The following is a 22,364-nucleotide window of genomic DNA, read 5'->3' on the forward strand; positions in this document are numbered from 1 at the left end:
TAACGTTTTACCAATCAATTTATTACCCAGTCTGGTGCTGTAATTGTTCTACTAGTTAGCGGTAGGTTCGGGTTTTGGTTGCTTTGCTGTTGCCTCCTGCTGTTGGTTGGGGGGTTGCCTCTTGCCAATCTGGGTTTTTTTTAATGTTGGATTGGTCGGATAGTCGGATTGAATATGCAAATACTTACACACGCGCATAGTGACACAATCCGGAGGTGGAGGAGGAGGCATCGTCGAAATTGGTTGAGCCGAACAAAAGATGATAATCATTCAGCGTGCGGCTTGCTGCGATTGATACATTCTTCACTACTTTAGCTGAGCGCGGGATTGTTGGTGTACCGTTGTACGGTGGAACGGAACGGGGAGGGTGGTACCAAAGGTCTCTAACCGACAATAAGGAGACCATCCTCCGGGAACTCGTAGTGCGGCACCTCTAGGTTCAGCGGAGCCGGACCCTTGCGGATGCGGCCGGACGCGTCGTAGTGGGAACCGTGGCACGGACAGTAGTAGCCACCGAAGTCACCGGCGTTGGCGATCGGGACACAGCCCAGATGCGTGCACACGCCGATAACGACGAGCCATTCCGGCTTCTGGACGCGCTCCTGAAAGAGGAAAGCACGGGCATTGTGTTAGAAAGAATCCGTTCGCGCTTTACGATTTACGATTCGTTTACTCACAGCATCATTCTGAGGATCGCGGAGGGTAGCGACGGCCACGGATTGTTCCGCTTCGATCTCCGCCGAGGTACGGTGACGGATGAACAGGGGCTTGCCGCGCCACTTGAACGTCATCGACTTGCCCTCCGGGATGTCGGCCAGCTTGATCTCGATCTTGGACATGGCCAACACGTCGGCCGACGCGCTCATCGACGACACGAACGTCGACACCAGCGACTTGGCGACGTACGCCGTCGAGACGGCGGCACCTACGGACGGGAGCAAAGGTTGTTGCAGGGTTAACCCATGGGGAACATTAGGCTACTTATACTGCGCCGTACTTACCACCGACCAGCAGGTACGTGAAGGCGGCACGATCATCGGCACTGTCGTTCTTCGCGTTCGGGCGCTTGACCTGGTCGCGACGGTAGTCCGAGAAGTCCGGCACACGGATGTCGGTGTGGGCGCAGCGGATCTGTGTTGCTCCTGTTCGGAAGGCAAAGGATAGAATGAAAAGAAATTGTAGCAAATCAACGATCTAAGTAGACGTTGACAGTTTGGAAGGAGCTTTTTCTGCGGTTTGTTTTGATCGTTCCGTCATGCGCCAGCGAGTGAGCGTTGGATGGTTTCATTCTGGCTTAATTCATATTTTTGATACGTTTTTCCGACCAACAATCGGGATAGAACACTTCCGAAGCCTATTCCGATCGTTTAAATCCAATTTTGGCTAATTTTATGCCAATAGAACCATCTGTTGAGCAGCGATTGCATTACATAACGCAAGATTTTGCACCGTTTTTGTTTTTCACTCGATGACCTGGGTCCGCACGGAACTGTCAAAACCGACCACCATGTCGTCGTCCTTCGTAGACCAATTATGCAACACAAAAATGTACAGCGCCCCGTTTTCGCAGGGACGACAGTCCTTGTCCCTTTAACCCGTCCCGTCGGGCAGCGATATTAACCTGTGACGCCAGACACCACCCGCACGTTGTTGCTTGGCAGGCCCGCAGCGGACACGACCGGGATCGGACCCGCAGCAACCGCAGACTTGCCTTCGGTCTTCGCGGCACCGACGACGGCGGGTTTCAGCCCGTTGGTGACGGACTGGGACACTCCGCGGATGGCGGACAGCTTGGCCAGATTCGTCAGCATTGTCGGGGCGGGGCGGGCGTATGTTCAGCGGGAGCAACAGCGGCCAACGGTGTACGGAGAGAAACGGATTCCCGACAGCGGAACACGTACGGGGTGCACTTTTTCGATCGCGCTGGTTTTGCAAGAGTTTCTCGAGGGGGGTGCGATTTTTTTACCTGCCGTGTGTCAAAATCGTACTGCCAAAACGGTTGACAGCTGGGCTTGACAGCTTTGACAGTGGCAGTACGCGGTGGCTAGACGATGAGATGTCATTTGCCAAACAGTGAAAATGATTCGAAATTGAACGAACTTTTACACTGCTTCTAGACGACCAACTTTTGTACCGCGACAAATCTTCTGCGAGCTCTTTGTTCTAAAACAACATCTCAGTTTTAGAACAAAATCAGAGGTAACCGTGATTGTCGCGGGTTTGTGAAATTTTCACACTGCTTCTAGACGACCCAAAAAATCTTCCGCGACAATTTTTTGCGACACTTTCTATCTGTCAAACCGTCCTTGTTTTAGCACGAATGTATGGCTTACTTTGATCGTAATATCGCGAAACGCGAGCGTTGCCTTTCTGTGAAAATTTCACAAACCCGCGACAATCACGGTTACCTCTGATTTTGTTCTAAAACTGAGATGTTGTTTTAGAACAAAGAGCTCGCAGAAGATTTGTCGCGGTACAAAAGTTGGTCGTCTAGAAGCAGTGTCACAGAAAGGCAACGCTCGCGTTTCGCGATATTACGATCAAAGTAAGCCATACATTCGTGCTAAAACAAGGACGGTTTGACAGATAGAAAGTGTCGCAAAAAATTGTCGCGGAAGATTTTTTGGGTCGTCTAGAAGCAGTGTTACAAAAATAATTTAAGAAAGAAAAAAAAAACCTTAATTAGTTTGTTTAATCATCTTTATTGCATGATGAAAAATTATCAAAATGGTTGCATGTGAGAAAGTAGATAAAGAAAGCTTGACAAAATAACTAAAAATATACTTACTTACTTACTTATCCGGCGCTACAACCGCTTTGCGGTCTTGGCCTGCCTCAGGAGTGTCCGAAACCGCTCACGGTCTCGCGCCTTCGTCTGCCAGTCCGTTATCCCGGCCTTAATGGCGGACGCCTCCACGCCATCTTGCCACCTCAATTTGGGCCTACCACGCCTCCTCTGTCCTTGTGGACGGCCTAAAAAGACTTTACGGGCTGGGTCGTCCGTTTCCATGCGTATAACATGGCCAGCCCACCGGAGCCTGGCGAGCTTTATACGCTGTACGACAGTGAGGACGCCGTACATCTCGTATAGCTCGTCATTATAGCGGCTCCTCCATTGTCCTTCCACACATACGGGGCCAAGTATCCTTCTGAGCATCTTCCTCTCGAACGCGGCTAAGAGGGTTTCGTCAGATTTGGACAGTGTCCATGTCTCAGAGGCGTATGTGAGCACTGGTACTATATAGGTACTATATAGTCCCAGCTTCGTCCGTCGCGACAGGTTCTTTGAGGTGAACTGCTTTTTCAGGCTGTAGAATGACCGGTTGGCAGCCAGCATCCTTGCGCGCAACTCAGCTTCCATGCTATTGTCGTTGCTGACCTTTGATCCCAGATAGGTGAATTGTGGGACGACTTCAAAAGTGCGTTCACCTATCTGCACGTCACGCCTACGTAGATTCTGATTATTTGTTGGCGGGCCCGCTGATGTTGCCACCATCAGTTTGGTCTTTGCCTCGTTTATCTGCAATCCGAGGTTCTCTGCCGCCTGCTCGATCCCTTGGTAGGCTTCTAAAAATATACGAGTTCCTAAAAGTCCCCTGGAAGCGCTGGTTAAGCGCTGTGGAATAATGGTCTACCACTGTCAGGCGTGATGCTACCTGGCATGAATATAATGTTAAGTGACAGGAGGTAGGGTATAAAGTAAGTTGCTATGTTGAATAAAATCTCTCTCTGCGTTCTGAACTCTACCCCTCAAGTGTGCTGCGTTACTTAATTGCGATTCTGCTAACAGGTTATGGGCCCAGGCGAAATGGCGGACTCCCAACGATTTATTGTGCAAAGGTTGACGAACCAAAACTACCAAACGTGGAGGTTTAAAATGCAAATGCTCCTCGAACGCGATGAGCTGTGGTGCACAATTAGTGAAGAAAAACCAGAGCCAGTGACGCCTGCGTAGAGCCTAAAAGATTCGCGTGCTCGTGCGACAATCGGTTTGTGTGTTGATGATAACCAAGTGAGTTTAGTGCGAAACGCGGCAACGGCAAAGGATGCGTGGACTGCGTTGAAAGAGTACCACGGGACGGGGTCGGAGGTGTACCTGCTAAAGCGGCTTACGCGCCTGGAATTAGCGGAAGGAGGCGACATGGAAAACCACCTACAGACGTTTTCCAATATCGTCCAGCAGATAGCAGATTTAGGAGAGCCAATACCGAAAAAATGGCAAGTAGCCATGTTATTGTGTTCTTTGCCGGAATCGTACGATCCTTTAACGACGGCATTAGAACAGGTTTCCGCCAATAATCTCACATTAGAGTTGGTGAAGAGCAAATTACTTGCTGAAGGAGAGAAGCGACGTGAACGCGCGTGTAGTGGTTCACAAGAGAACAAAGTATTTCGTGTATCGGCGAGCAAATACAAAAGGTCTGAGCGAGACACTAATACAAGTGTAGTGTGTTACCATTGTGGCAAGGCTGGCCACATGAAGCGAAATTGTCGTTTGTTGAACCGTGCTCAAGCACAAAGCAAAGGTGAGAGCAGTAATACGGCGAAAGTCGCTCACAGCGAAGCGGCAGAACCGATGGCTTGGATAACAAACAGTGTAGCGCCAGGAAACTGGTACGTCGATAGTGGTGCATCGCGACACATGACGAGCGATAGAACTTTCTTTGAAAGAATGGAGAGTTGCAGTGAAATGCACGTAACACTAGCCGATGGTGGAAAAGCTAAGATCGAAGGCGTTGGTTCTGGGACATTAGTGTGTGTGAACCAGGATGGAGAACGAGCGGCAATAAAAGTGTGTGAAGTGCTATACGTACCGAAATTGGCAAGCGGACTAATATCTGTAAGTAGTTTGGTGAAAAAAGGCATGCATGTGGTGTTTCATGTGAATACATGTGAAATAAAGCTGCGGGACAGAGTGATCGCCGTGGCGGAGAGATGCGGAAATTTGTACAAGCTGAGCAGCGGCGTGGATGCTTTGGTGAGTACAACCGCTAGAAAAGAAGATGCTTGTCTACATTTATGGCATAGAAGGCTCGGGCATCGCGACACACAGATAATTCAGCAACTTTTTAATGGTGATTCAAAGCTGAAGGAGTGCGGTGTTAAGAGTGTGTGTGTGAGTTGCTTAGAAGGAAAAATGGCGCGATCGCCATTTAAGCGGCTAGACAAAAGAAGTGAAAATATTTTAGATATTGTTCACACTGACGTATGTGGTCCCTTTCCGCATACACCGAGTGGTAATCGCTATTTTATCACATTTATCGATGATTATTCGAGGATGGCGTTTGTGTATCTCATGAAAAATAAGTCCGACGCGGAGAGACTTATACGGGATTTTGTAGCCTTTTGCAAAACCCAGTTTGGCATGGTTCCGAAAGCCATACGGTCGGACAATGGTGGAGAGTACACGGGAAAGACGCTACAAAATTTCTACAAAAATGAAGGCATCGTGAGCCAATTAACTGTGCCATATTCGCCACAACAAAATGGTGTCGCCGAGCGAAAAAACCGGCACCTACAAGAAATGGCATTGTGCATGTTGCAAGACGCACACATGGATATGAAGTACTGGGGCGAAGCCATTCTCACTGCCGCATACACTCAAAATAGACTACCATCACGTACAATTGGTATGTCATCGTTCGAAAAATGGTTCGGTAAAAAGCCATCTTACGACTATTTTAAAGTGTTTGGGTGTGAAGCGTGGGCACAAATACCAACAGAAAAACGTGGCAAGATGGAGCCCAAAGCAAGGCGATTGAGACTAGTTGGCTATTGTGTTCAAGAGAAAGCGTACAGGCTTGTGGATACGAGCTCCGATCGTATAGTGATTAGCCGTGACGTTATTTTCAACGAAGCGTCTGCATCTTCCGAGCAAGGAAATAGTGGTCCGGCTGAGGTGGTTGAATTCGACGTTGATTCCAACCGATATCAACAATTTCGACCTGATGACGTTAATGGTGAATGCAGCCCTGATGACGTTGATGACGAATGCAGCATTGATGACGTTAATGGAGAACGCAGCCCTGATGACGTTGATGACGAATGCAGCCCGACTGACGAGCAGGAGGAGGAATTCGATTCGGCAGAAAGTGACGAAAATTCTGCATCGAGATCTGATGGCCAAGACGAACCTGTTGCAACCTCTGCAAAACGCTCAACAAGAGGTAAACCACCAGCTAAATTTTCTGATTATTTTTTAGGTCTGGTGAAGACGAGTTTCGATGAGCCAGTGTCCTATAATGAGGCTGTTGCTTCCGAGGAAAAGGAGGAGTGGATAGCTGCTATTGATGATGAGTTTCATTCCCTCGAGAGCAACAACACGTGGGAGCTCACTTATCCTCCACCTAACTGTAACATTATCGGATGCAAGTGGGTTTTTAAGAAAAAGTTGGACGCGAGAGGAGAGGTTGAACGTTATAAAGCGAGACTTGTTGCACTAGGTTTCGGACAGAGAAAAGGATGCGATTATGAAGAAGTTTCGGCACCAGTAGCAAATCAGACCACGTTAAGAATATTACTAACCATAGCAGGGCATAAGAAACATTACGTAAAACACTTGGATATAAAAACAGCATATTTTTACGGAACGCTGAACGAAACGATATATATGTATCAACCACAAGGATTCATAAAGAAAGGAAAAGAAAAGTTAGTTTGTCGTTTAAAGAAAAGTATGTATGGACTCAAGCAAGCTGCAAGAGTCTGGTATCAAACGATATCCGGTATATTGATGCAAACAGGATTCGATCAATGCATAGGAGATACATGTTTATTCAAAATGAGGCGTAAAGATAACATAATATATTTGCTTATATACGTCGACGATATGATCATAGCAGGAAATAATGAGGAAATGATCAAAGATGTTGTTACATCAATTAGTAAAATTTTACAAGTATCATCCTTAGGGGACATTAACTGGTTTTTAGGGATGCGTGTAATCAAGAATAGAGACGGTTTTTACAGCTTGATACAGGACAGTTTCATACAAAAAATAGCATCCCGTTTCAATTTAGACCAGGCAAGAGATTCCAAATACCCTATGGATCCAAACCATTTCAATAATCGAATGAGTAGTAAAGAAATGGAAAGTAATGATACTTATCAGAAAATTATAGGTAGTTTGCTATATTTAGCAACTTATACACGCCCAGACATAGCAGCTGTTACAGGCATATTAAGTAGATTTGTTAGCAAGCCTACCGAAGCAGATTGGCTTGAAGCAAAGAGGGTAGTTAGATATTTGCTACATACGATCAATTATGCTTTAAAGCTAGGAAGTTCAAATGAAACAATTGAACTTGTAGGTTTTTGTGATGCGGACTGGGCAGGCGATACCAGTGATAGAAAATCCTGTAGCGGATTCCTATACCGTTTAGGAGGAGGCACTATTAGCTGGACTAGTAGAAAGCAAACGTGCGTATCGATGTCTACAATGGAGGCAGAGTACATAGCTCTTTCGGAAGCAAGTCAACAGGCTGTTTGGCTACGTAGGTTATTAGAGGACATGGATCTAAAACAAGAAGGAGCAACTCTAATTTACGAAGATAATAGAAGTTGTATTGATTTTACATCATTACATCATGAAAAAAGAAAATCAAAACACATCGATACTAGATACCATTACACAAGAGATCTTTGCACTAAGAATATTGTTAAATTAAAATATTGTGCTTCAGATAGAATGTTAGCCGATTTATTAACTAAACCTCTAGGAGCACAAAAGCTTAAGGAATTATCGATAGGATTAGGACTCGTTAATGTAGGATCCGATCGAACAATATATTCATGAGGAGGAGTGTGGAATAATGGTCTACCACTGTCAGGCGTGATGCTACCTGGCATGAATATAATGTTAAGTGACAGGAGGTAGGGTATAAAGTAAGTTGTTGAATAAAATCTCTCTCTGCGTTCTGAACTCTACCCCTCAAGTGTGCTGCGTTACTTAATTGCGATTCTGCTAACAAGCGCTGCATATAAGCTTAGTTTTTGTAACTTGTTAATTCCAGATTCAAAATTGTGTTTTTAGGTAATTTGTAAAAGTTCTTTGTAAAGTTTTGTATACTTGGCGTTTACTCCCAAATAGCCAGCTCAAACTCTACAGCTGATTTGAGGCTATTTAACGAAACCCCAAGTGCCACAAATCCACTAAACGACCACTAAACGCTTTCTAAACGACTCAAGCTCTCAACCTAAACGGAATATAGAAACACTTCGTTTAACAGACGGCAAACGACTCATGCATTGTAAAAATAGCAAAAGCTGGTTGCGCCATCTGTTGGTGGGATACCCGACCAGTGGAACGTTTTCTTCGCTTTGAGAGCTTTTTCCTTTCCTCTGTACTGTTATATGGTTTTTAATTAATGTTATGCATCGCTAGAACTAGAACGGCGATTGTTACGATTGTTTGAGTACTACACTCGAATGTGAACCATTTGTACAGAAGCTAGTGAGATTTGAATTGAAAACACATTGCAAGAATAGGACAGCAATATAATGATGAGTTTTGTAATATGCCATCTATTTTGAGTAAACCAGTGAAGTTATGGAGGCTTAATTTTTTTTTTCTATGGATATTTGGTTTTCCAATCATTTAAGCTTAATCTGTGTACGCTTAGGTAGTGTACCTCGCAAGTATCCTTTAACACATGTCAACCAGAAACTGATTATATAACCACTTCGATCCTGGGACTGATTTCTACCTCATACTGGTCCCAAAAACGACTTTGAATCCTTGTAAATCATGCAACTGATCCTGAACTCTTGGCGATCTTGTAACTGATCGTGAATCCATACTTGCAAGTGATCCTAAACTCCTACCGTTCCTGGCACTGGTCGGTGGTAGATTGACACGAGTGAGGGCGCTAAGCGGTCACACGAATGTAGGCCATTTTAAAGTGTCGAGCAAGAGCTTGTATGAGGAATTCTTAACCAGACAATGATTTTGAGGCAAACTTACTTGTCAGCGGGAGGAGTTCTTATTTTTCGGGCCCCTCAAGACCTCGTGGCCCATGCGCCTGTTAGTTTGCGTACGGCTTAATCTACCTCTGGCACTGTTCGCTTTCTTGTGCCGGTCCTGGATACGATTCAAACTAAATATCGGTCCAGGAGCAGATTCACATCCTGAGCCGTTTCTGGAACCATTCACGAGCCCTTGTCGGCCCTGAAACTGATTTACAACCCATAGCGCACCTCAAAATGTTTCTAAACAGTTGCCAGTCCTGGAACTGATCCAAAAATTAAATCGGTTCTGGAACTGAGACCTGTACGCATACCGGTACAAGTAGGTCCCATGTACATATCGTTTCGGAAACTAATTCCAAATTGAAATCGATCCTATAACTCATTACGAACCCGTGCCAAATCTCAAACGTAGGATAAACACCAGTTCAGGAATTGATTCGGAACTAATCAACCGACCATAGAACTCGTCCTAGACCCATAGCAACCCTTTCAGAATTCAGTTTGATGCCAAACTCATACAATCCTATGTCTTGTGCCAGCCACACTGTGGTCGATGAGGAGCCGTACTCGACCGTCTTCTCGTTACAAACTATCTCCCTGTACGCCTCGATACACGCCACTCTCAGTGTGTTTCTAATGGGCATCGACCGATGCCAGCTCAAATATCACGGTCGGAGTGCTCGGTGTAGTTCTCGTGTTGAGCGTAATACCCGCGAGGTAGTATCGTTACATTTGAAAACACTTTCTCATTAGCCGGATTTGATAAAACCTCATCCCATCAGGATTGATCATACTCATACATTACCAAGTGTTATTTTGTTTAATATAATTGATCTCTGATATCTGATATTTAATGCATCAGGATGATGCACCAACATAGCCAAAGAGTTTCCTCATTGATATATCGCGATATTCCATTAATTGGTTTAAATTCCAGTTTGAGTCTCCAATAAAGCACAACTTTGGTCTAATGCATAAGTAAACTTAGGTGTGCGAATTTACGATGGTAATCTTTTTCCGGCCGTTGACGTTGGTCCAGTTGTGTAATGATTGACACGAATTCTATTCTAAGTCCATGTATCCATGTCATCTGATTCGTGTCTGGAAATATTATTATGCAAATGCAGACAATCAAGATAAGTTAGCACGCAAGCACGATGAGCTGAATATTTCAACATACTGACTGGCCGACCTGAAATAACATATAAAAGGATGGTGATCGCCAGAGAAGTAGTTTAAAGTGCGATAGTAGTATCATGCGCCGCATCATTCTGTCTGGTTCTTTGATATGTTTCTACGCATTGTACTTCGGGTGTGTAGATGGTCGTAGGGTACTATTTGAAAACGTTGTTCAAGTATCCGGATTTAACGATACACTAGTCGATTTACGCGTGCGAAAGTTCAACCGTACGATGTCGGTGCTGAATGGATCAATAGTCATTCCCAATTGGATTGATGACATTCCACAGGTAGGATTCCGGGTGATTTCCGGGTTTTTCGACTACGTTTCACCATCTCTTTGGTTTGCAGCTCTCGTTGGATCTCTTTTACAGCCGGCTTGGAAATCAGCAGTTTAATCACTACCCGATGAAGTTCCCGTTGGCCGGTATCTGCAGCTTTATCGATCACATGCACCGGAACTATGAGCAGTACATTGCACCGTTGAAAAACTTTCCAGCACTAGGCGAATGCCCGTTTTCGCCACGGTCCATCAATATTGTCGACTTTGCATTTCCGGAGGAACCGGTACCGATAGTAATGCCGGCAGGGCTTTGGAAGGTGGTGATAACCAAACGCATGAAAGAGGTAGAAACGTTGAAGTTCTACTATCTTATAAAAATTCTTGCTTATTAGGATTGGAATTGGCGTTTCCTGCTTTTTCTGTAGTAAAATGTGCCTGGTTTTTGCTATTTTTGCGTCAAAACAAGCAAAAGCCCAGCACTAAAAATCCTAAATGTTGAGTAAATTGCATATGATGTGGCGTTTGCAGCCTACTTTTAATGTAAGGAAACACAGTACTCAATGTGATAGAAATTAAAATAATGTAAAAAAATGCAAGAACCTGACAGTATAAGTGCATTGATGTGTAAATATAGATAAAGCTCTTAGCTCGTATTTTTTATTGTATTATCTGAAATTACATTCGAACACGTCTTATCTATAAGGACGTTTTCTCTGGATTTTTCACTAAATTATATGCATCTTCTTGTCGTCAACGAGATAGACCTACAATGTAAAGGCTATTTTATCCAACTCGTAACGGAATTAATGATCCCTTGATAGGCAAAATGTCGTATTACTTTCAGCCGAAGTGATTGAGTTGCAATCACAAGTGTTCTGTTGCATACGACCTCAAATGAAAGTAAAAACGGATGTTGCTGATGTTGCGTACGACTTCACTGTGAAGTAAAATCACTTTAATTACTCCCTCTCTCTCTCTCTCTCTCCCTCTCTCTCTCTCTCTCTCTCTCTCTCTCTCTCTCTCTCTCTCTGTCTCTCTCTCTATCTCTCTGTCTCTCTCTATCTCTCTCTTTTGTTGGCCTGCTCACGCTAGAGCACGTTGATGTGACATGGCCCGGTCAACAATCATTCTCCAGGATGCTCGGTCCCTGGCTGCAGCCTCACATCCATGTTGATCTCCGAAAAATCTCGCTTCACGCTTCATCGAGTTCGCTGTGCTTCCCTGCGTCTCATGCCGAACTCGCTGTAGATCACCTTTTTGGACTCCGGACTAATGACATCCTCATGACATGCCCCAGCCATCGTATCCTACCAGCCTTTGCCACCGTCAGGATGCTTGGTTCGCCATACAGCTCAGTAAGCTCGTGATTCATCCTTCTCCTCAACACTCCATGCTCAAACACACCGCTAAAGATGGTCCGGAGGATGCGTCGCTCAAACACGCCCAGAGCGTTTGCATCCTCCACTTGGATGGTCTAGGACTCGTTTCCGTAGAGGTCCACCGGGCGAATCAATGTGCGATATATCTCATATTTCGTGTAGTCTCGAAGTCTTCTGGATTTCAGCAGTCGGTGAAGCCCATAGTAAGCACGATTTCAGTGCACAATGCATCTTCATTTTTTCGCTGCTGATGTCGTTGTCCGAAGCAACGACCGTTCCAAGATAGCAGAACACTTCAAACACCCCAAAATTTCGCCGTCAACTAATACACTGCTTCCCAGTTGGGCCCTAGCACAGGCTGAGCCTTCGGCAAACAGTTACTTCGTCTTCGCGTTTACGTCGGGTGTACGGTTCACACACCTTCGTTCGTCGTACTGCCGACGATGTCGATCATGGTAGAGAGATCGATAGAGGATTGTGCCACGGCTATCTAGCCCCGTGCTTCGAATGGGCGATGTTGAAGAGCAGACAGGAGAGTCCGCCACCTTGCCTCATACCCCTGTGAGATTCGAACTATTCCGACGTCAAGTTCGACAATCTCACCTTGCACTGCACCCCATCCATGGTGGCCTCTAACAGCCGAATTAACTACCCAGGGAAGTGGTACCGCTGCATGGTGCTCCATAGCTCATTCTGGTCTATGGTGTTGAATGCCGCCTTGAAGTCGATGAACAGGTGGTGCGTAGGGATCTGGCGCTCTCGGCACTTCTGAAGGATCTGCCGTAGAGTAAAAATTTGGTCGGTGGTGGATTTACATCCAACAAACCCAGCTTGGTTGCTGCCGACAAAATTTGTAGCAAGGGGTGCAAGTCTGCAGAACAGGAGATGGAACAGAAGCTTGTAGGCGGCATTCAGAACTGTGATGGTTCGAAAATCCAGGGGCAATCCAGCCTGTCGCCCTTTTTGTAGACTGGGTGGATGACACCCAGCTTCCATTTTCCTGTTCGCAGATTTTTATGTTGTTGGCAATGTTTTCGATGGCCGGAAGCCCCCCCCCCCACATCAGCACACTTCAACCGGTCCAGGTTGACCCTTGAGGTGGGCTGACTCCGTTGCTTGTAAACCACGGAGAGTTTCTGGCGTATCTTGTCCATGACCAGGAAATGGTCCGAGTGGACGTTTGAGCTTCTAATGTATAAAATTAATTGGACGTTTTAAGCGGATTTGCTTTTTCAGCAGCTAAAAATTTGGATATTTCTATCTTTTAGGCGGATTAACTTTTTCAACAAAATGCAATTTATACCGCATTGGACAACTCGAGAACGATATGTCGAGAACGGTAACGCGTAACTCCAGAAGAGACTGTATTCTTATAAAAGGTTTAAACAAACTGCAAGGAAGTTTCAAAGAAGGCAGAAGCTTGTTGTAATGCTTAGGTGGACGAGTCAACGGTTGACGTTGGCCCTGTTGTGTAATGATTGGCATGAATTCTACACATGTAAGTCCATGTAAGCTATGTAATCTACTACGTGTCTGGAAATATTATTACGCAAATGTAGACAATCAAGATAAGTTAGCACGCTACCACTATGAGCTAATTATTTCAACATACTGACTGGCCGACTTGAAATAACATATAAAAGGATGGTGATCGCCAGAGAAGTAGTGTTAATCGTGCCAGTCTACTTCGAGACCAGTGATACTTGCCTACACTGAAGTGTGATAGTAGTACCATGAGCCATATACTTCTGTCTATTTGCTTGATATGTTTCTGCGCATTGGGTTTTGTGTGTGTGGATGGCCGTAGGATATTATTTGAAAACGTTGTTCAAAATTCCGGACATAACAATATACTCGTCGATCTACGCGTTCGAAAGTTCAATCGTACATTGACGGTACTGAACGGATCAATCGTCACTTTCAATTGGATTGATGACATTCCACAGGTAAGATTAGTGATTTTCGGAATTACCAACATTGTTACATCATCCCTATGGTTTGCAGCTCTCGTTGGATCTCTTTTACAGCCGGCTCGGAAATCAGCAGTTTAATCACTACCCGATGAAGTTCCCTTCGTGCGGTACCTGCAGCTTTATCGATCACATGCACCGGAACTACGGGAAATACATTGCACCGTTGAAAAACTTTCCAGCACTAGGCGAATGCCCGTTTTCGCCACGGTCCATCAATATTGTCGACTTTGCATTTCCGGAGGAAGCGGTCCCGATGGTAATGCCGCTAGGGCTTTGGAAGGTGGTGATATCCCAACGAAAAAAGGGGGAGAAAACGTTGGACTTCTACTATCTTATAAAATCTGATAACTTTTAAGGTTTGATTATAGGGTAGCTTGTTATAGCTGCAGTAAAATGTGCCGTTATGCTGCACCATTATTTACTCTAACGAGTCAGTTGGTTAACATATTCATTAGTTCCTAACAATGTAAACAATATGCTAGAATAATAGTAGTAGTAATGTAACACTGAATGTGCGTTGAGATGTAAACGAGAAATTCAAACTCATTAGGTGTCATCCATCTAATATGCTCATAAGCAGAAGGGGGCGGGGGAGGCAGGGTGTCTTCGAACGTTATGATTTGTTACATCGGGAAGGGGGGAGGGGAGGGGAAACTAAATTGTTGTTACGTAACGCAAAATAACATGCTTTTCGTATAAGGAATGAATACTAAACGATGATTCTTCATCGTTTCCAGGGATTCCAGGGATTTTGCGTTACGTTATTGTTGGACGACGCCTTATACGCTTTAAGTAAGTAAGTAAGTAAGTAAGTAAGTAAGTGAGTAAGTAAGTTATGATCTACATGCTCTTTTACTTTGGGTTTTATTCTCCATTACTACATTGTGTGCTTCTCATCCGTCTTCCATCAAGGAGTAGTTAATAGTTCCCTGGGTAGTTAATTCGGCTGTTAGAGGCCACCATGGATGGGGTGCAGTGCAAGGTGAGATTGTCGAACTTGACGTGGAATCTCTCACATATGCAAGGTGGCGGACTCTCCTGTCTGCTCTTCAACATCGCCCTAGAAGGAGTCATTTGAAGCACGGGGTAGATAGCGACATCCGTGGCACGATCCTCTATCTATCTCTCTACCATGATCGACATCGTCGGCAGTACGACGAACGAAGGTGTATAACGAATACTAAACGATGATTCTTCATCGTTTCCAGGGATTCCAGGGATTTTGCGTTACGTTATTGTTGGACGACGCCTTATACGCTTTAAGTAAGTAAGTAAGTAAGTAAGTAAGTGAGTGAGTAAGTAAGTAAAAAAATACATACAACACTTTAAACGTTATGATCTACATGCTCTTTTACTTTGGGTTTTATTCTCCATTACTACATTGTGTGCTTCTCATCCGTCTTCCATCAAGGAGATCATTGATGTTGTAGATATTTGATCTCTCATGTTCGTTGAAGAGTTAATTATACCTTGTCATAGGACTAACTGCTGAGCTGCAGTGTTTTATCATGCATATCTATTAGTAACGGAAGTATAGTAATGATTCCTTCCGTCAGTTTTACATGTTTGCCTACAATCGGCGATTATTACCGAGGATCGAGGGAACTTGTTGCTGATTATTATAAAAGAGGTGCATTGTATGTTAGTACAAATAGCTCGCTTCTACAGAAAAACCTACTGTTGCTAACTCACTACACTTTTTTTTTAAATGTATTTGATATAAATAAATTGCAATTCCAGTACTACATTGTGTGATATGAAGGGCGGTATCAGTTTATTAAAAGTGTGTACCTTTATACTGTGCGTCGTTTCTGTGGCTGGCGTTAGGATAATGTTTGAAAACTTCGAGCAACTGTCCGGATTCGAGGAAACACTGTTTGATTTGCGCGTGCGCAAGTACAACCGTACGATGAGTGTGCTGAACGGTTCGGTCATCATTCCTCATCCGATCAATGATACCACGGAGGTAGGATATTGGGAAGGATTGTGCTGTCGGTTCGCTAAACCGCACCATTCGCGTGGAAGTTCTCGTTGGATCTCTTTCACAGTCGACTAGGAAACCAGCAGTTCAACCACTACCCAATGAAGCTACCATCGTGTGGTTGCTGTAGCTTCATCGACAACTTGCATACTAACTATGCGAAACAGATTGCACGGATACAGAATATACCAGCAAAGGGTGAATGTCCGTTCTCGGCCAGGTCAATAAACTTCATTGACTACGCGTTTCCGGAGGATGCGGTACCGTTGGTGATGCCGCGAGGACTTTGGAAGGCACTGGTAACGGGGCGAAGAAATCAAGTGGATAAAATGTCCTACTATTTTCTTATTAAAGCTGATGATCTTTAAGCTATAACTACTATTGACTACTTTGCGTATATAGACAAATGCGTTGTAACACAAAAACAAAACTTTTGAAATAAATATTGTAGTTTAGGAGCGATGACAGTGCAATACGCAAAGGTGCTGTTAAAGTGCAAAAAAATAATTATATATATCTCACTACAATACTGTTTCATCGCAAGCAATCATCGCAACAGATTGTACTTCATAATAGGTTCTACTTCATGTACTTCAGGCCTATTATTTGCTATAAAGCTATAATGCTATAAAGTTGTCTAGCGAAAACATTGAGCAAATCCTAGGATAGGATGTTATGTGGTTTGCTCTGCGAGTGAGAAAGCACAATTGTACCACTACTGTAATAAACGGTACAACCTATGTCTATACTGAAAGCTAACAGTTAGAAGCTAACCGCATTAATAAACCAATACATGCATAAAGGAGTAAGTTTTTCTGATTTTAGTCATTTTTAGCTATTTTAGGTCTCTGCTATTGCTGCTTTATAGAAATGACGTCACTATTATGCTTCCTGGAACGAATTGAATGAATTGATAATTGTTTGTTATATGCGTAAATCGCAAAAGGCTGCCGTTAAATCCGGGAACCTGTCGACCATCTTTGACTACAGACCGCTACCTTTGAATGAGTTCGTTGTCTGGTACAAGCTTAATGTGTGATCTATCCATGATCTATACTATATGGTCCAAATCTATACAATTATACTATGAATGGAAAAAGTTCTAATTAAAAACATATTATAACAAATATGCACATTGCACTCAGTTTCAAGGCCATGCTTTTCGAAGAGTATTTTAAGTGATAAACTGAGAAACTTCCGGAGTGACTTTTAAGCGTCAAATACCCGAGAAATATGCGTAGCATAAATATATATCAAGGTAGGTGTAATGTTTCCTTCGGTCAAAGCTATCCCGTTAGTTGGCTTTGAACCTAATTAATCAGGAACCAACTAATGAATGGTCCAACAGAAACAGACCCAACCAGTAAGGTAAGTGGCATTATATAATGTATCTATATTGTTGATGGCACATGAATGATAATTGGTTAAAGCTACATTCTGCATGCAATCTAAAACTCCTGTTAAACCATTTCTGATAGTAGATCGATTAATCGCGATCACGAATAGACATGCCACTAAATGCTATGCTTGGACAGTGCTGGAAAAGAGAATGAAGCAACTAATTCGGCAACAGTGTATAATTTTAACCATCCCAAATGAATTTGAGCGAGAGCTTTTCACAACATATTGCCTTATAGCTTTATCGGATCATGCGATATGTTTATAAAATGGCATTGCTCAAGAATCATCGTACAACTGTCCAGCTTGTTGCATCTAGTTAATCGTCTAAATATGTTTCGCTTCGTGGTGCTGGTTGTGGTACTTCAAAGCTCGCTACCATATTATCGCCAACATGCAGTTGGTGTAAAATTGTCTATTGATAGTTTTGAGCAAACGCTCGGACAAGATATCCTGTGGATGGACCTGCGGGTGAGAAAGTACAACCGTACGTCAACTGTCATCAATGGTACCATTCATATATACCAGGAAGGCATCAATGACTATAAGGTATGGTATTACCAGCAGTAATGGATGCATCATTCCCATCCTAACTATTGATTTCATTATCTCTCCTACTACCGTGATGATCGTGTGCAAGTTTCGACTGGACATTTTCTACAGCCGGCTTGGTAATCAGCAGTTCAACCATATGCCAATTAAACTTCCCACCGCGGGAATATGCGATTTTATAACCAATCTCCACAACAATTACGCTGAAATTGCTAAGTTTGTGGTGAACTTCCCGAAAAGAGGGGAATGTCCAATCAAAATACGCGAAATGTACATCTTTGATACCGAAACTCCTAACGAATTGGTACCGCAAGGAGTAATCAAGATTGGTTTGTGGAAAGGATTGGTTCGATGTTACCTTCATGCCAAAGAGGTTATTAACTATTCTTTTGTTCTTAAAGCTATCGAAGACTAACAAAAGAACATGATCAAGAAAATAAAGCAGTTTAATTTGCTAAGCATAGGGAAGTTTAATTTACTCCTGCCACTGTCAGAATTCCGAGCGCACCGTAATGGTGAGCAAATTGTCTTGATGACATCATCCCACTCCATGCTTTATATTACGCTATTACGCAATCACGACACTGTATGGCTTTCAAATGTTCTCAGTAGTTTTTTCTGATGATTTCGTCGTCAGCTGCAAGCTAAAATACAGCAGTTGATATACAGCTGTTTGGTAATGTCGGACGCAACTTCATTGAAGCATCACGCAAGTGGATCGTTATTCTACTTATATTTGTAATTAATATAGGCTTCCTGTCATGTTTATGGCACATTCAGTAACTAAACAAGGAAATGTGTTGCTTTAAACAGATCGCATAATGATAAGCTGGCGGTATAAAACCAACCTGTTTACCTCGCGGAGTAAACACTCTTTGTACAATGGCTCGATTCGTATTTGTGTTGATTGTTCTGCATTTTACCTACTACCAACAAACGGGTGGTATACACGTACTGTTGGAAAGGTTTGAACAATCACTTGGACAAGACGTCATGTGGATGGACCTGCGGGTGAGAAAATATAACCGAACCGCAACTGTTATAAATGGGACTGTACATTTATATCAACCAGCTTCCAATGATTGGCAAGTAAGGGATTGTAAGAAGCACGTTAAGCATTAACTTTGTTTGGCTGATAGTTTCGATTTTCGTTTCTCTTCACAGTTTCGTCTGGATGTTTTTTACAGCCGCCTCGGTAACCAGCAATTCAATCACCTGCCGCTTAAACTGCCTACAGCCGGCACGTGTAGTTTTTGGGATAATTTACATGCAGCCTATCCGGAGTATATGAGGATATTCGTGAATGTACCAGAGCAAGGAATTTGTCCGATCACTCCGCGAGAAGTAATGTTGTTGGACGTTGAATTTCCCAATGAGGCGGTACCTAAAACGCTAATTAATATAGGATTATATAAGGCGATAATTCGGGGTTACTACGAACGAAGGGAGATTATTAGTTACATGCTTGTTTTAAAAGCAATCGAAAATTAATATCACACACACACACACACACACACACACACACAGACAGAGAGACAGACATACACATGCATCTTGTTGGGCAAACTTGACCATCGATTAGTTATTATACAATATACATTATGAAGATCACTTGGTGTAGCTCTTTCGAGAAAAAAAACATAGAACAGCGCACAGGAACAACACATTATTATTAATTTTGGTATAACGTCCTAGGTTTCCAAGACTTATTAATACCACGTATCCGAATAGCATATGAAGGGCATAATGTTGGGCCGTCGTGATAACGACTGTAATACAGGACCACCTTCTTATTCTTCTATTTGGCGTAACGTCCTACGCGGACATGCCGGCCTATACAGGCTTTCGAGACTTAATTCATTACCACGTAGCCGGATAGTCAATCCTTGCTACGGGGGACGGTCCATTCTGGGCTTGAACCCATGACGACGGGCATGTTATTGAGTCGTTCGAGTTGACGACTGTACCACAGGACCACCTATTTTACATTATTTATTCAATATTATATCATATACATAAATATGATTTAATTATTACATTTTCACTCTCCACACTTTAAGCCGATACGATTTAGTAAATCCCAAGTTTAGTAGTGCCACGGAAGTATGCTGAAAAAGAGCTGCGTCGGTTTTTCGCGAGGTCTCTCTACTGCAGATTTGGTTGGTAGTAAGTCTACTGCAGATTTGGCAAACAAACTCATGGTAAGGTACGTGTATGTTTCATCGTAATCGTCTTTTATTGTTGTATTGTATTGTATTGTGTTGTTAACCGGTGTTCAAGTTGTTATCGTGGTTTATCGGATTTTACTTTAATTTGCGGATAAATAAAAATAGTTTTAATGTGCATGAACTTTTACACGATTATTAGTTAGCTTCCTACCACAACATGTTTTACGAACGTTGCGTTGATAAGCAAGAAATCGTGCTGCTACAAAATAATGCTACGATCGAAAGGGATGCTACGGATTGCCTGTATAAATTCAACCTGTTTACCTCGCAGAATCAACTTTATGCACAATGGCTCGTTTTGTGTTTGTATTGATTTTAGTTAATTTCACCAACTACCAACAAACGCGCGGTATTCAAGTGATTTTCGACAGATTTGAACAATCCGTCGGACAAGATATCATGTGGATGGACCTGCGGGTGAGAAAATATAACCGTACCATGACTACTCTAAACGGCACTGTGTATTTATATCAGGAAGCTTCCGATGACTTTCAGGTACGGTATTACAAATAGTATATTTAGCATCCGCTTGTATGCCTAACTGTTATGAATATTTACGTATTCAAGTTTCAGCTGGACATTTTCTACAGCCGGCTCGGTAATCAACAATTCAATCATGTACCGGTAAAGCTGCCTTCAGCCGGCACATGCAGTTTTTTGGATAATATGCATGCAGCCTATCCTCAGCACATGAAGCTTATTGGGAACGTACCGGAGCAAGGAAAGTGTCCAATCACACCACGACAGATGATATTGCTTGATAGAGAATTTCCTAACGACGTGGTGCCGAAAGCTATGGTTAGGCAAGGTTTGTATAAAGCGTTAATTCGTGGCTACCAAGGACAAAGAGAGATTATGAACTATGCGTTCGTTTTAAAGGCCATCGACAATTAAACCAACAATAATACCAGTAAAGTAAATAGTCAAGGCTAAATAATGTATTCAGAACTAAAGTTATTCATCATCTTGAACTACTGTGCAGCCACTTTCCCAAGCTCGATCGCAGAAAACGATAGTTCCCTAGATAAAATGATTGCTTTCATGATTTTGATGATTTTTTTGAGTATCTGGGTAGGATCTGGGTTGATTAATAGAAGATGATTCCCGTAGTCTCCCCCCCTTGAGTCGCGGATGGCCCTCTCTAGCGCCAGGTTGAATAGGAGACAGGCGAGCCCGTCCCCCTGGCGTAGACTCTTGGTGGTAGCAAAAGGTCCTGAGAGTTTTCCATCCACCCTCATCTGGCAAGTGACGTTGGTCATATTCATACTAACTAGCCTTATCAGTTTGGCCGGGATTCCAAAAGAGCTCATAGCGTCGTACAGTTTTACCCTGGCTATGCTATCATATGCGGCTTTGAAGTCTATGAAGAGATGGTATGTGTCGTTTCTGTATTCAGCCATCTTCTCCAAGATCTGTCGCATGGCGAAGATCTGATCAGTGGTTAATTTTCCGTTTCGGAATCCTCTTTGATAGTTTCCGACTATCTCTTCGACGTGCGGAACAAGACGATCCTGAAGGATCAGGGAGAAAATGTTATAGGCGGTATTCAACACCGTAATACCCCTGTAGTTGTTGCAGTCCAACTGTTGCAGTCTGTCTGTCTGTGCAGTTGTGTTGTTGCAATCTGTCTCCCTTCTTGTATATGGGGTAGATGATGTCGAGATTCCAATCACAAGGCATTGATTCGCTATCCCACAGCTCAGTAACAATTTGATGAATCTCGTTTTCTAGTCGTGCACCTCCATTCTTGACCAGTTCAGCTGCAATTCCGTCGATTCCGAGTGCCTTTTTATTTTTCAGCCGACGGATAGCTTTTCGTGTTTCTTCTATGCTAGGTGGCAAACCGTGAATACCCCCCAGGAAATGTAAAAATGCAGCATAAGACTGGTAGAACAGGATAACTAGTGGCACCGAGACGTAAACAAAAAGGTAGATATACATACACTTTAAACACACGAATGGGTGAAGCTCATTCGAGAAGGAACACAGAGTAGTGAACCACGTATTACAATGATACAATATTCTATTTTTGACGTAATAACTAGAACTTCCGAGACATTGTTACTACCACGCATTCGGATAGTTAGTGCTTGCGATGCTATGATTTAGTAAATCGAGCCACGGAAGTCAATGTGCTGCAAAAAGTTTTGCTAAGGTACTAGTAAAAACCACCATAAAACGCTAAAAAACTAGACAGTACCAACCAACCAACGACACTTAACGAACATCAGTACAGAAACGCGCTAATGTGCGCTAAAAACCCCATCTCAGTAGCAGAAGATCGTGAAGAAATGTCCTCTTTCGTCCAGTGCTTCTTCTTCCGAACTGTACTGATAAGGTGACTCCAACAAGGACGAATAAGTAGATATCGTGCTGTTTAGGGTTCGTGGTAGTAGTACGTAAACCTTTTCTAAATCCTACCAA

General features: G+C 43.3%; 7 protein-coding genes across 8 annotated transcripts; 6 read left to right on the forward strand and 1 right to left on the reverse strand.

Moving 5' to 3' along the window:
- LOC120901828 (cytochrome b-c1 complex subunit Rieske, mitochondrial) lies at nucleotides 1-1,981 on the reverse strand. 2 transcript variants are annotated; one of them, XM_040310133.1, is made up of 4 exons: nucleotides 1,712-1,981; nucleotides 1,002-1,142; nucleotides 678-925; nucleotides 1-602 (listed from the first exon to the last, which is right to left on the reverse strand). In XM_040310133.1, exons 1-4 carry the CDS (start codon nucleotides 1,809-1,811, stop codon nucleotides 384-386), a joined length of 708 nt encoding a protein of 235 aa, XP_040166067.1. In that variant the 5' UTR covers nucleotides 1,812-1,981; the 3' UTR covers nucleotides 1-383. The 2 variants fall into 2 exon arrangements, with proteins under 2 accessions (XP_040166067.1, XP_040166066.1); XM_040310132.1 differs by having other exon boundaries at nucleotides 1,622-1,979.
- An 8,239-nt stretch (nucleotides 1,982-10,220) lies between these two features.
- LOC120902846 lies at nucleotides 10,221-11,028 on the forward strand. The gene is made up of 2 exons (XM_040311887.1): nucleotides 10,221-10,436; nucleotides 10,498-11,028. Exons 1-2 carry the CDS (start codon nucleotides 10,224-10,226, stop codon nucleotides 10,819-10,821), a joined length of 537 nt encoding a protein of 178 aa, XP_040167821.1. The 5' UTR covers nucleotides 10,221-10,223; the 3' UTR covers nucleotides 10,822-11,028.
- A 2,465-nt stretch (nucleotides 11,029-13,493) lies between these two features.
- LOC120902787 lies at nucleotides 13,494-14,349 on the forward strand. Its single transcript, XM_040311785.1, has 2 exons — nucleotides 13,494-13,754; nucleotides 13,813-14,349. Exons 1-2 carry the CDS (start codon nucleotides 13,542-13,544, stop codon nucleotides 14,134-14,136), a joined length of 537 nt encoding a protein of 178 aa, XP_040167719.1. The 5' UTR covers nucleotides 13,494-13,541; the 3' UTR covers nucleotides 14,137-14,349.
- A 1,105-nt stretch (nucleotides 14,350-15,454) lies between these two features.
- Nucleotides 15,455-16,313, forward strand: LOC120902737. The gene is made up of 2 exons (XM_040311729.1): nucleotides 15,455-15,747; nucleotides 15,807-16,313. The coding sequence occupies exons 1-2, from the start codon at nucleotides 15,538-15,540 to the stop codon at nucleotides 16,128-16,130; spliced, it is 534 nt and encodes a 177-aa protein (XP_040167663.1). The 5' UTR covers nucleotides 15,455-15,537; the 3' UTR covers nucleotides 16,131-16,313.
- Nucleotides 16,314-17,470: 1,157 nt separating this feature from the next.
- LOC120903217 lies at nucleotides 17,471-18,162 on the forward strand. The gene is made up of 2 exons (XM_040312505.1): nucleotides 17,471-17,709; nucleotides 17,801-18,162. Exons 1-2 carry the CDS (start codon nucleotides 17,494-17,496, stop codon nucleotides 18,125-18,127), a joined length of 543 nt encoding a protein of 180 aa, XP_040168439.1. The 5' UTR covers nucleotides 17,471-17,493; the 3' UTR covers nucleotides 18,128-18,162.
- A 413-nt stretch (nucleotides 18,163-18,575) lies between these two features.
- LOC120903076 lies at nucleotides 18,576-19,297 on the forward strand. Its single transcript, XM_040312288.1, has 2 exons — nucleotides 18,576-18,801; nucleotides 18,877-19,297. Exons 1-2 carry the CDS (start codon nucleotides 18,595-18,597, stop codon nucleotides 19,201-19,203), a joined length of 534 nt encoding a protein of 177 aa, XP_040168222.1. The 5' UTR covers nucleotides 18,576-18,594; the 3' UTR covers nucleotides 19,204-19,297.
- Nucleotides 19,298-20,213: 916 nt separating this feature from the next.
- On the forward strand, nucleotides 20,214-20,918 carry LOC120903861. Its single transcript, XM_040313518.1, has 2 exons — nucleotides 20,214-20,435; nucleotides 20,508-20,918. Exons 1-2 carry the CDS (start codon nucleotides 20,229-20,231, stop codon nucleotides 20,832-20,834), a joined length of 534 nt encoding a protein of 177 aa, XP_040169452.1. The 5' UTR covers nucleotides 20,214-20,228; the 3' UTR covers nucleotides 20,835-20,918.
- The last annotated feature ends 1,446 nt before the right edge of the window (nucleotides 20,919-22,364 follow it).

This window comes from Anopheles arabiensis, chromosome 3, assembly GCF_016920715.1.
Source record: "Anopheles arabiensis isolate DONGOLA chromosome 3, AaraD3, whole genome shotgun sequence".
Classification (NCBI taxonomy): Eukaryota; Metazoa; Arthropoda; class Insecta; order Diptera; family Culicidae; genus Anopheles; species Anopheles arabiensis.

Excerpts from the sequence above, each read along its gene's own strand:
- LOC120903861 (XM_040313518.1), top strand. The coding sequence starts at position 20,229 with ATGGCTCGTTTTGTGTTTGTATTGATTTTAGTTAATTTCACCAACTAC. Across the intron at positions 20,436-20,507 it reads AAGCTTCCGATGACTTTCAG|TTTCAGCTGGACATTTTCTA; the intron begins GTACGGTATTAC and ends TACGTATTCAAG.
- LOC120901828 (XM_040310132.1), bottom strand. The coding sequence starts at position 1,811 with ATGCTGACGAATCTGGCCAAGCTGTCCGCCATCCGCGGAGTGTCCCAG. Across the intron at positions 1,143-1,621 it reads GGTGGTGTCTGGCGTCACAG|GAGCAACACAGATCCGCTGC; the intron begins GTTAATATCGCT and ends CCTTCCGAACAG. Across the intron at positions 926-1,001 it reads CACGTACCTGCTGGTCGGTG|GTGCCGCCGTCTCGACGGCG; the intron begins GTAAGTACGGCG and ends TCCCGTCCGTAG.
- LOC120902787 (XM_040311785.1), top strand. The coding sequence starts at position 13,542 with ATGAGCCATATACTTCTGTCTATTTGCTTGATATGTTTCTGCGCATTG. Across the intron at positions 13,755-13,812 it reads GGATTGATGACATTCCACAG|CTCTCGTTGGATCTCTTTTA; the intron begins GTAAGATTAGTG and ends TATGGTTTGCAG.
- LOC120902846 (XM_040311887.1), top strand. The coding sequence starts at position 10,224 with ATGCGCCGCATCATTCTGTCTGGTTCTTTGATATGTTTCTACGCATTG. Across the intron at positions 10,437-10,497 it reads GGATTGATGACATTCCACAG|CTCTCGTTGGATCTCTTTTA; the intron begins GTAGGATTCCGG and ends TTTGGTTTGCAG.
- LOC120902737 (XM_040311729.1), top strand. The coding sequence starts at position 15,538 with ATGAAGGGCGGTATCAGTTTATTAAAAGTGTGTACCTTTATACTGTGC. Across the intron at positions 15,748-15,806 it reads CGATCAATGATACCACGGAG|TTCTCGTTGGATCTCTTTCA; the intron begins GTAGGATATTGG and ends TTCGCGTGGAAG.
- LOC120903076 (XM_040312288.1), top strand. The coding sequence starts at position 18,595 with ATGGCTCGATTCGTATTTGTGTTGATTGTTCTGCATTTTACCTACTAC. Across the intron at positions 18,802-18,876 it reads CAGCTTCCAATGATTGGCAA|TTTCGTCTGGATGTTTTTTA; the intron begins GTAAGGGATTGT and ends TTCTCTTCACAG.
- LOC120903217 (XM_040312505.1), top strand. The coding sequence starts at position 17,494 with ATGTTTCGCTTCGTGGTGCTGGTTGTGGTACTTCAAAGCTCGCTACCA. Across the intron at positions 17,710-17,800 it reads AAGGCATCAATGACTATAAG|TTTCGACTGGACATTTTCTA; the intron begins GTATGGTATTAC and ends ATCGTGTGCAAG.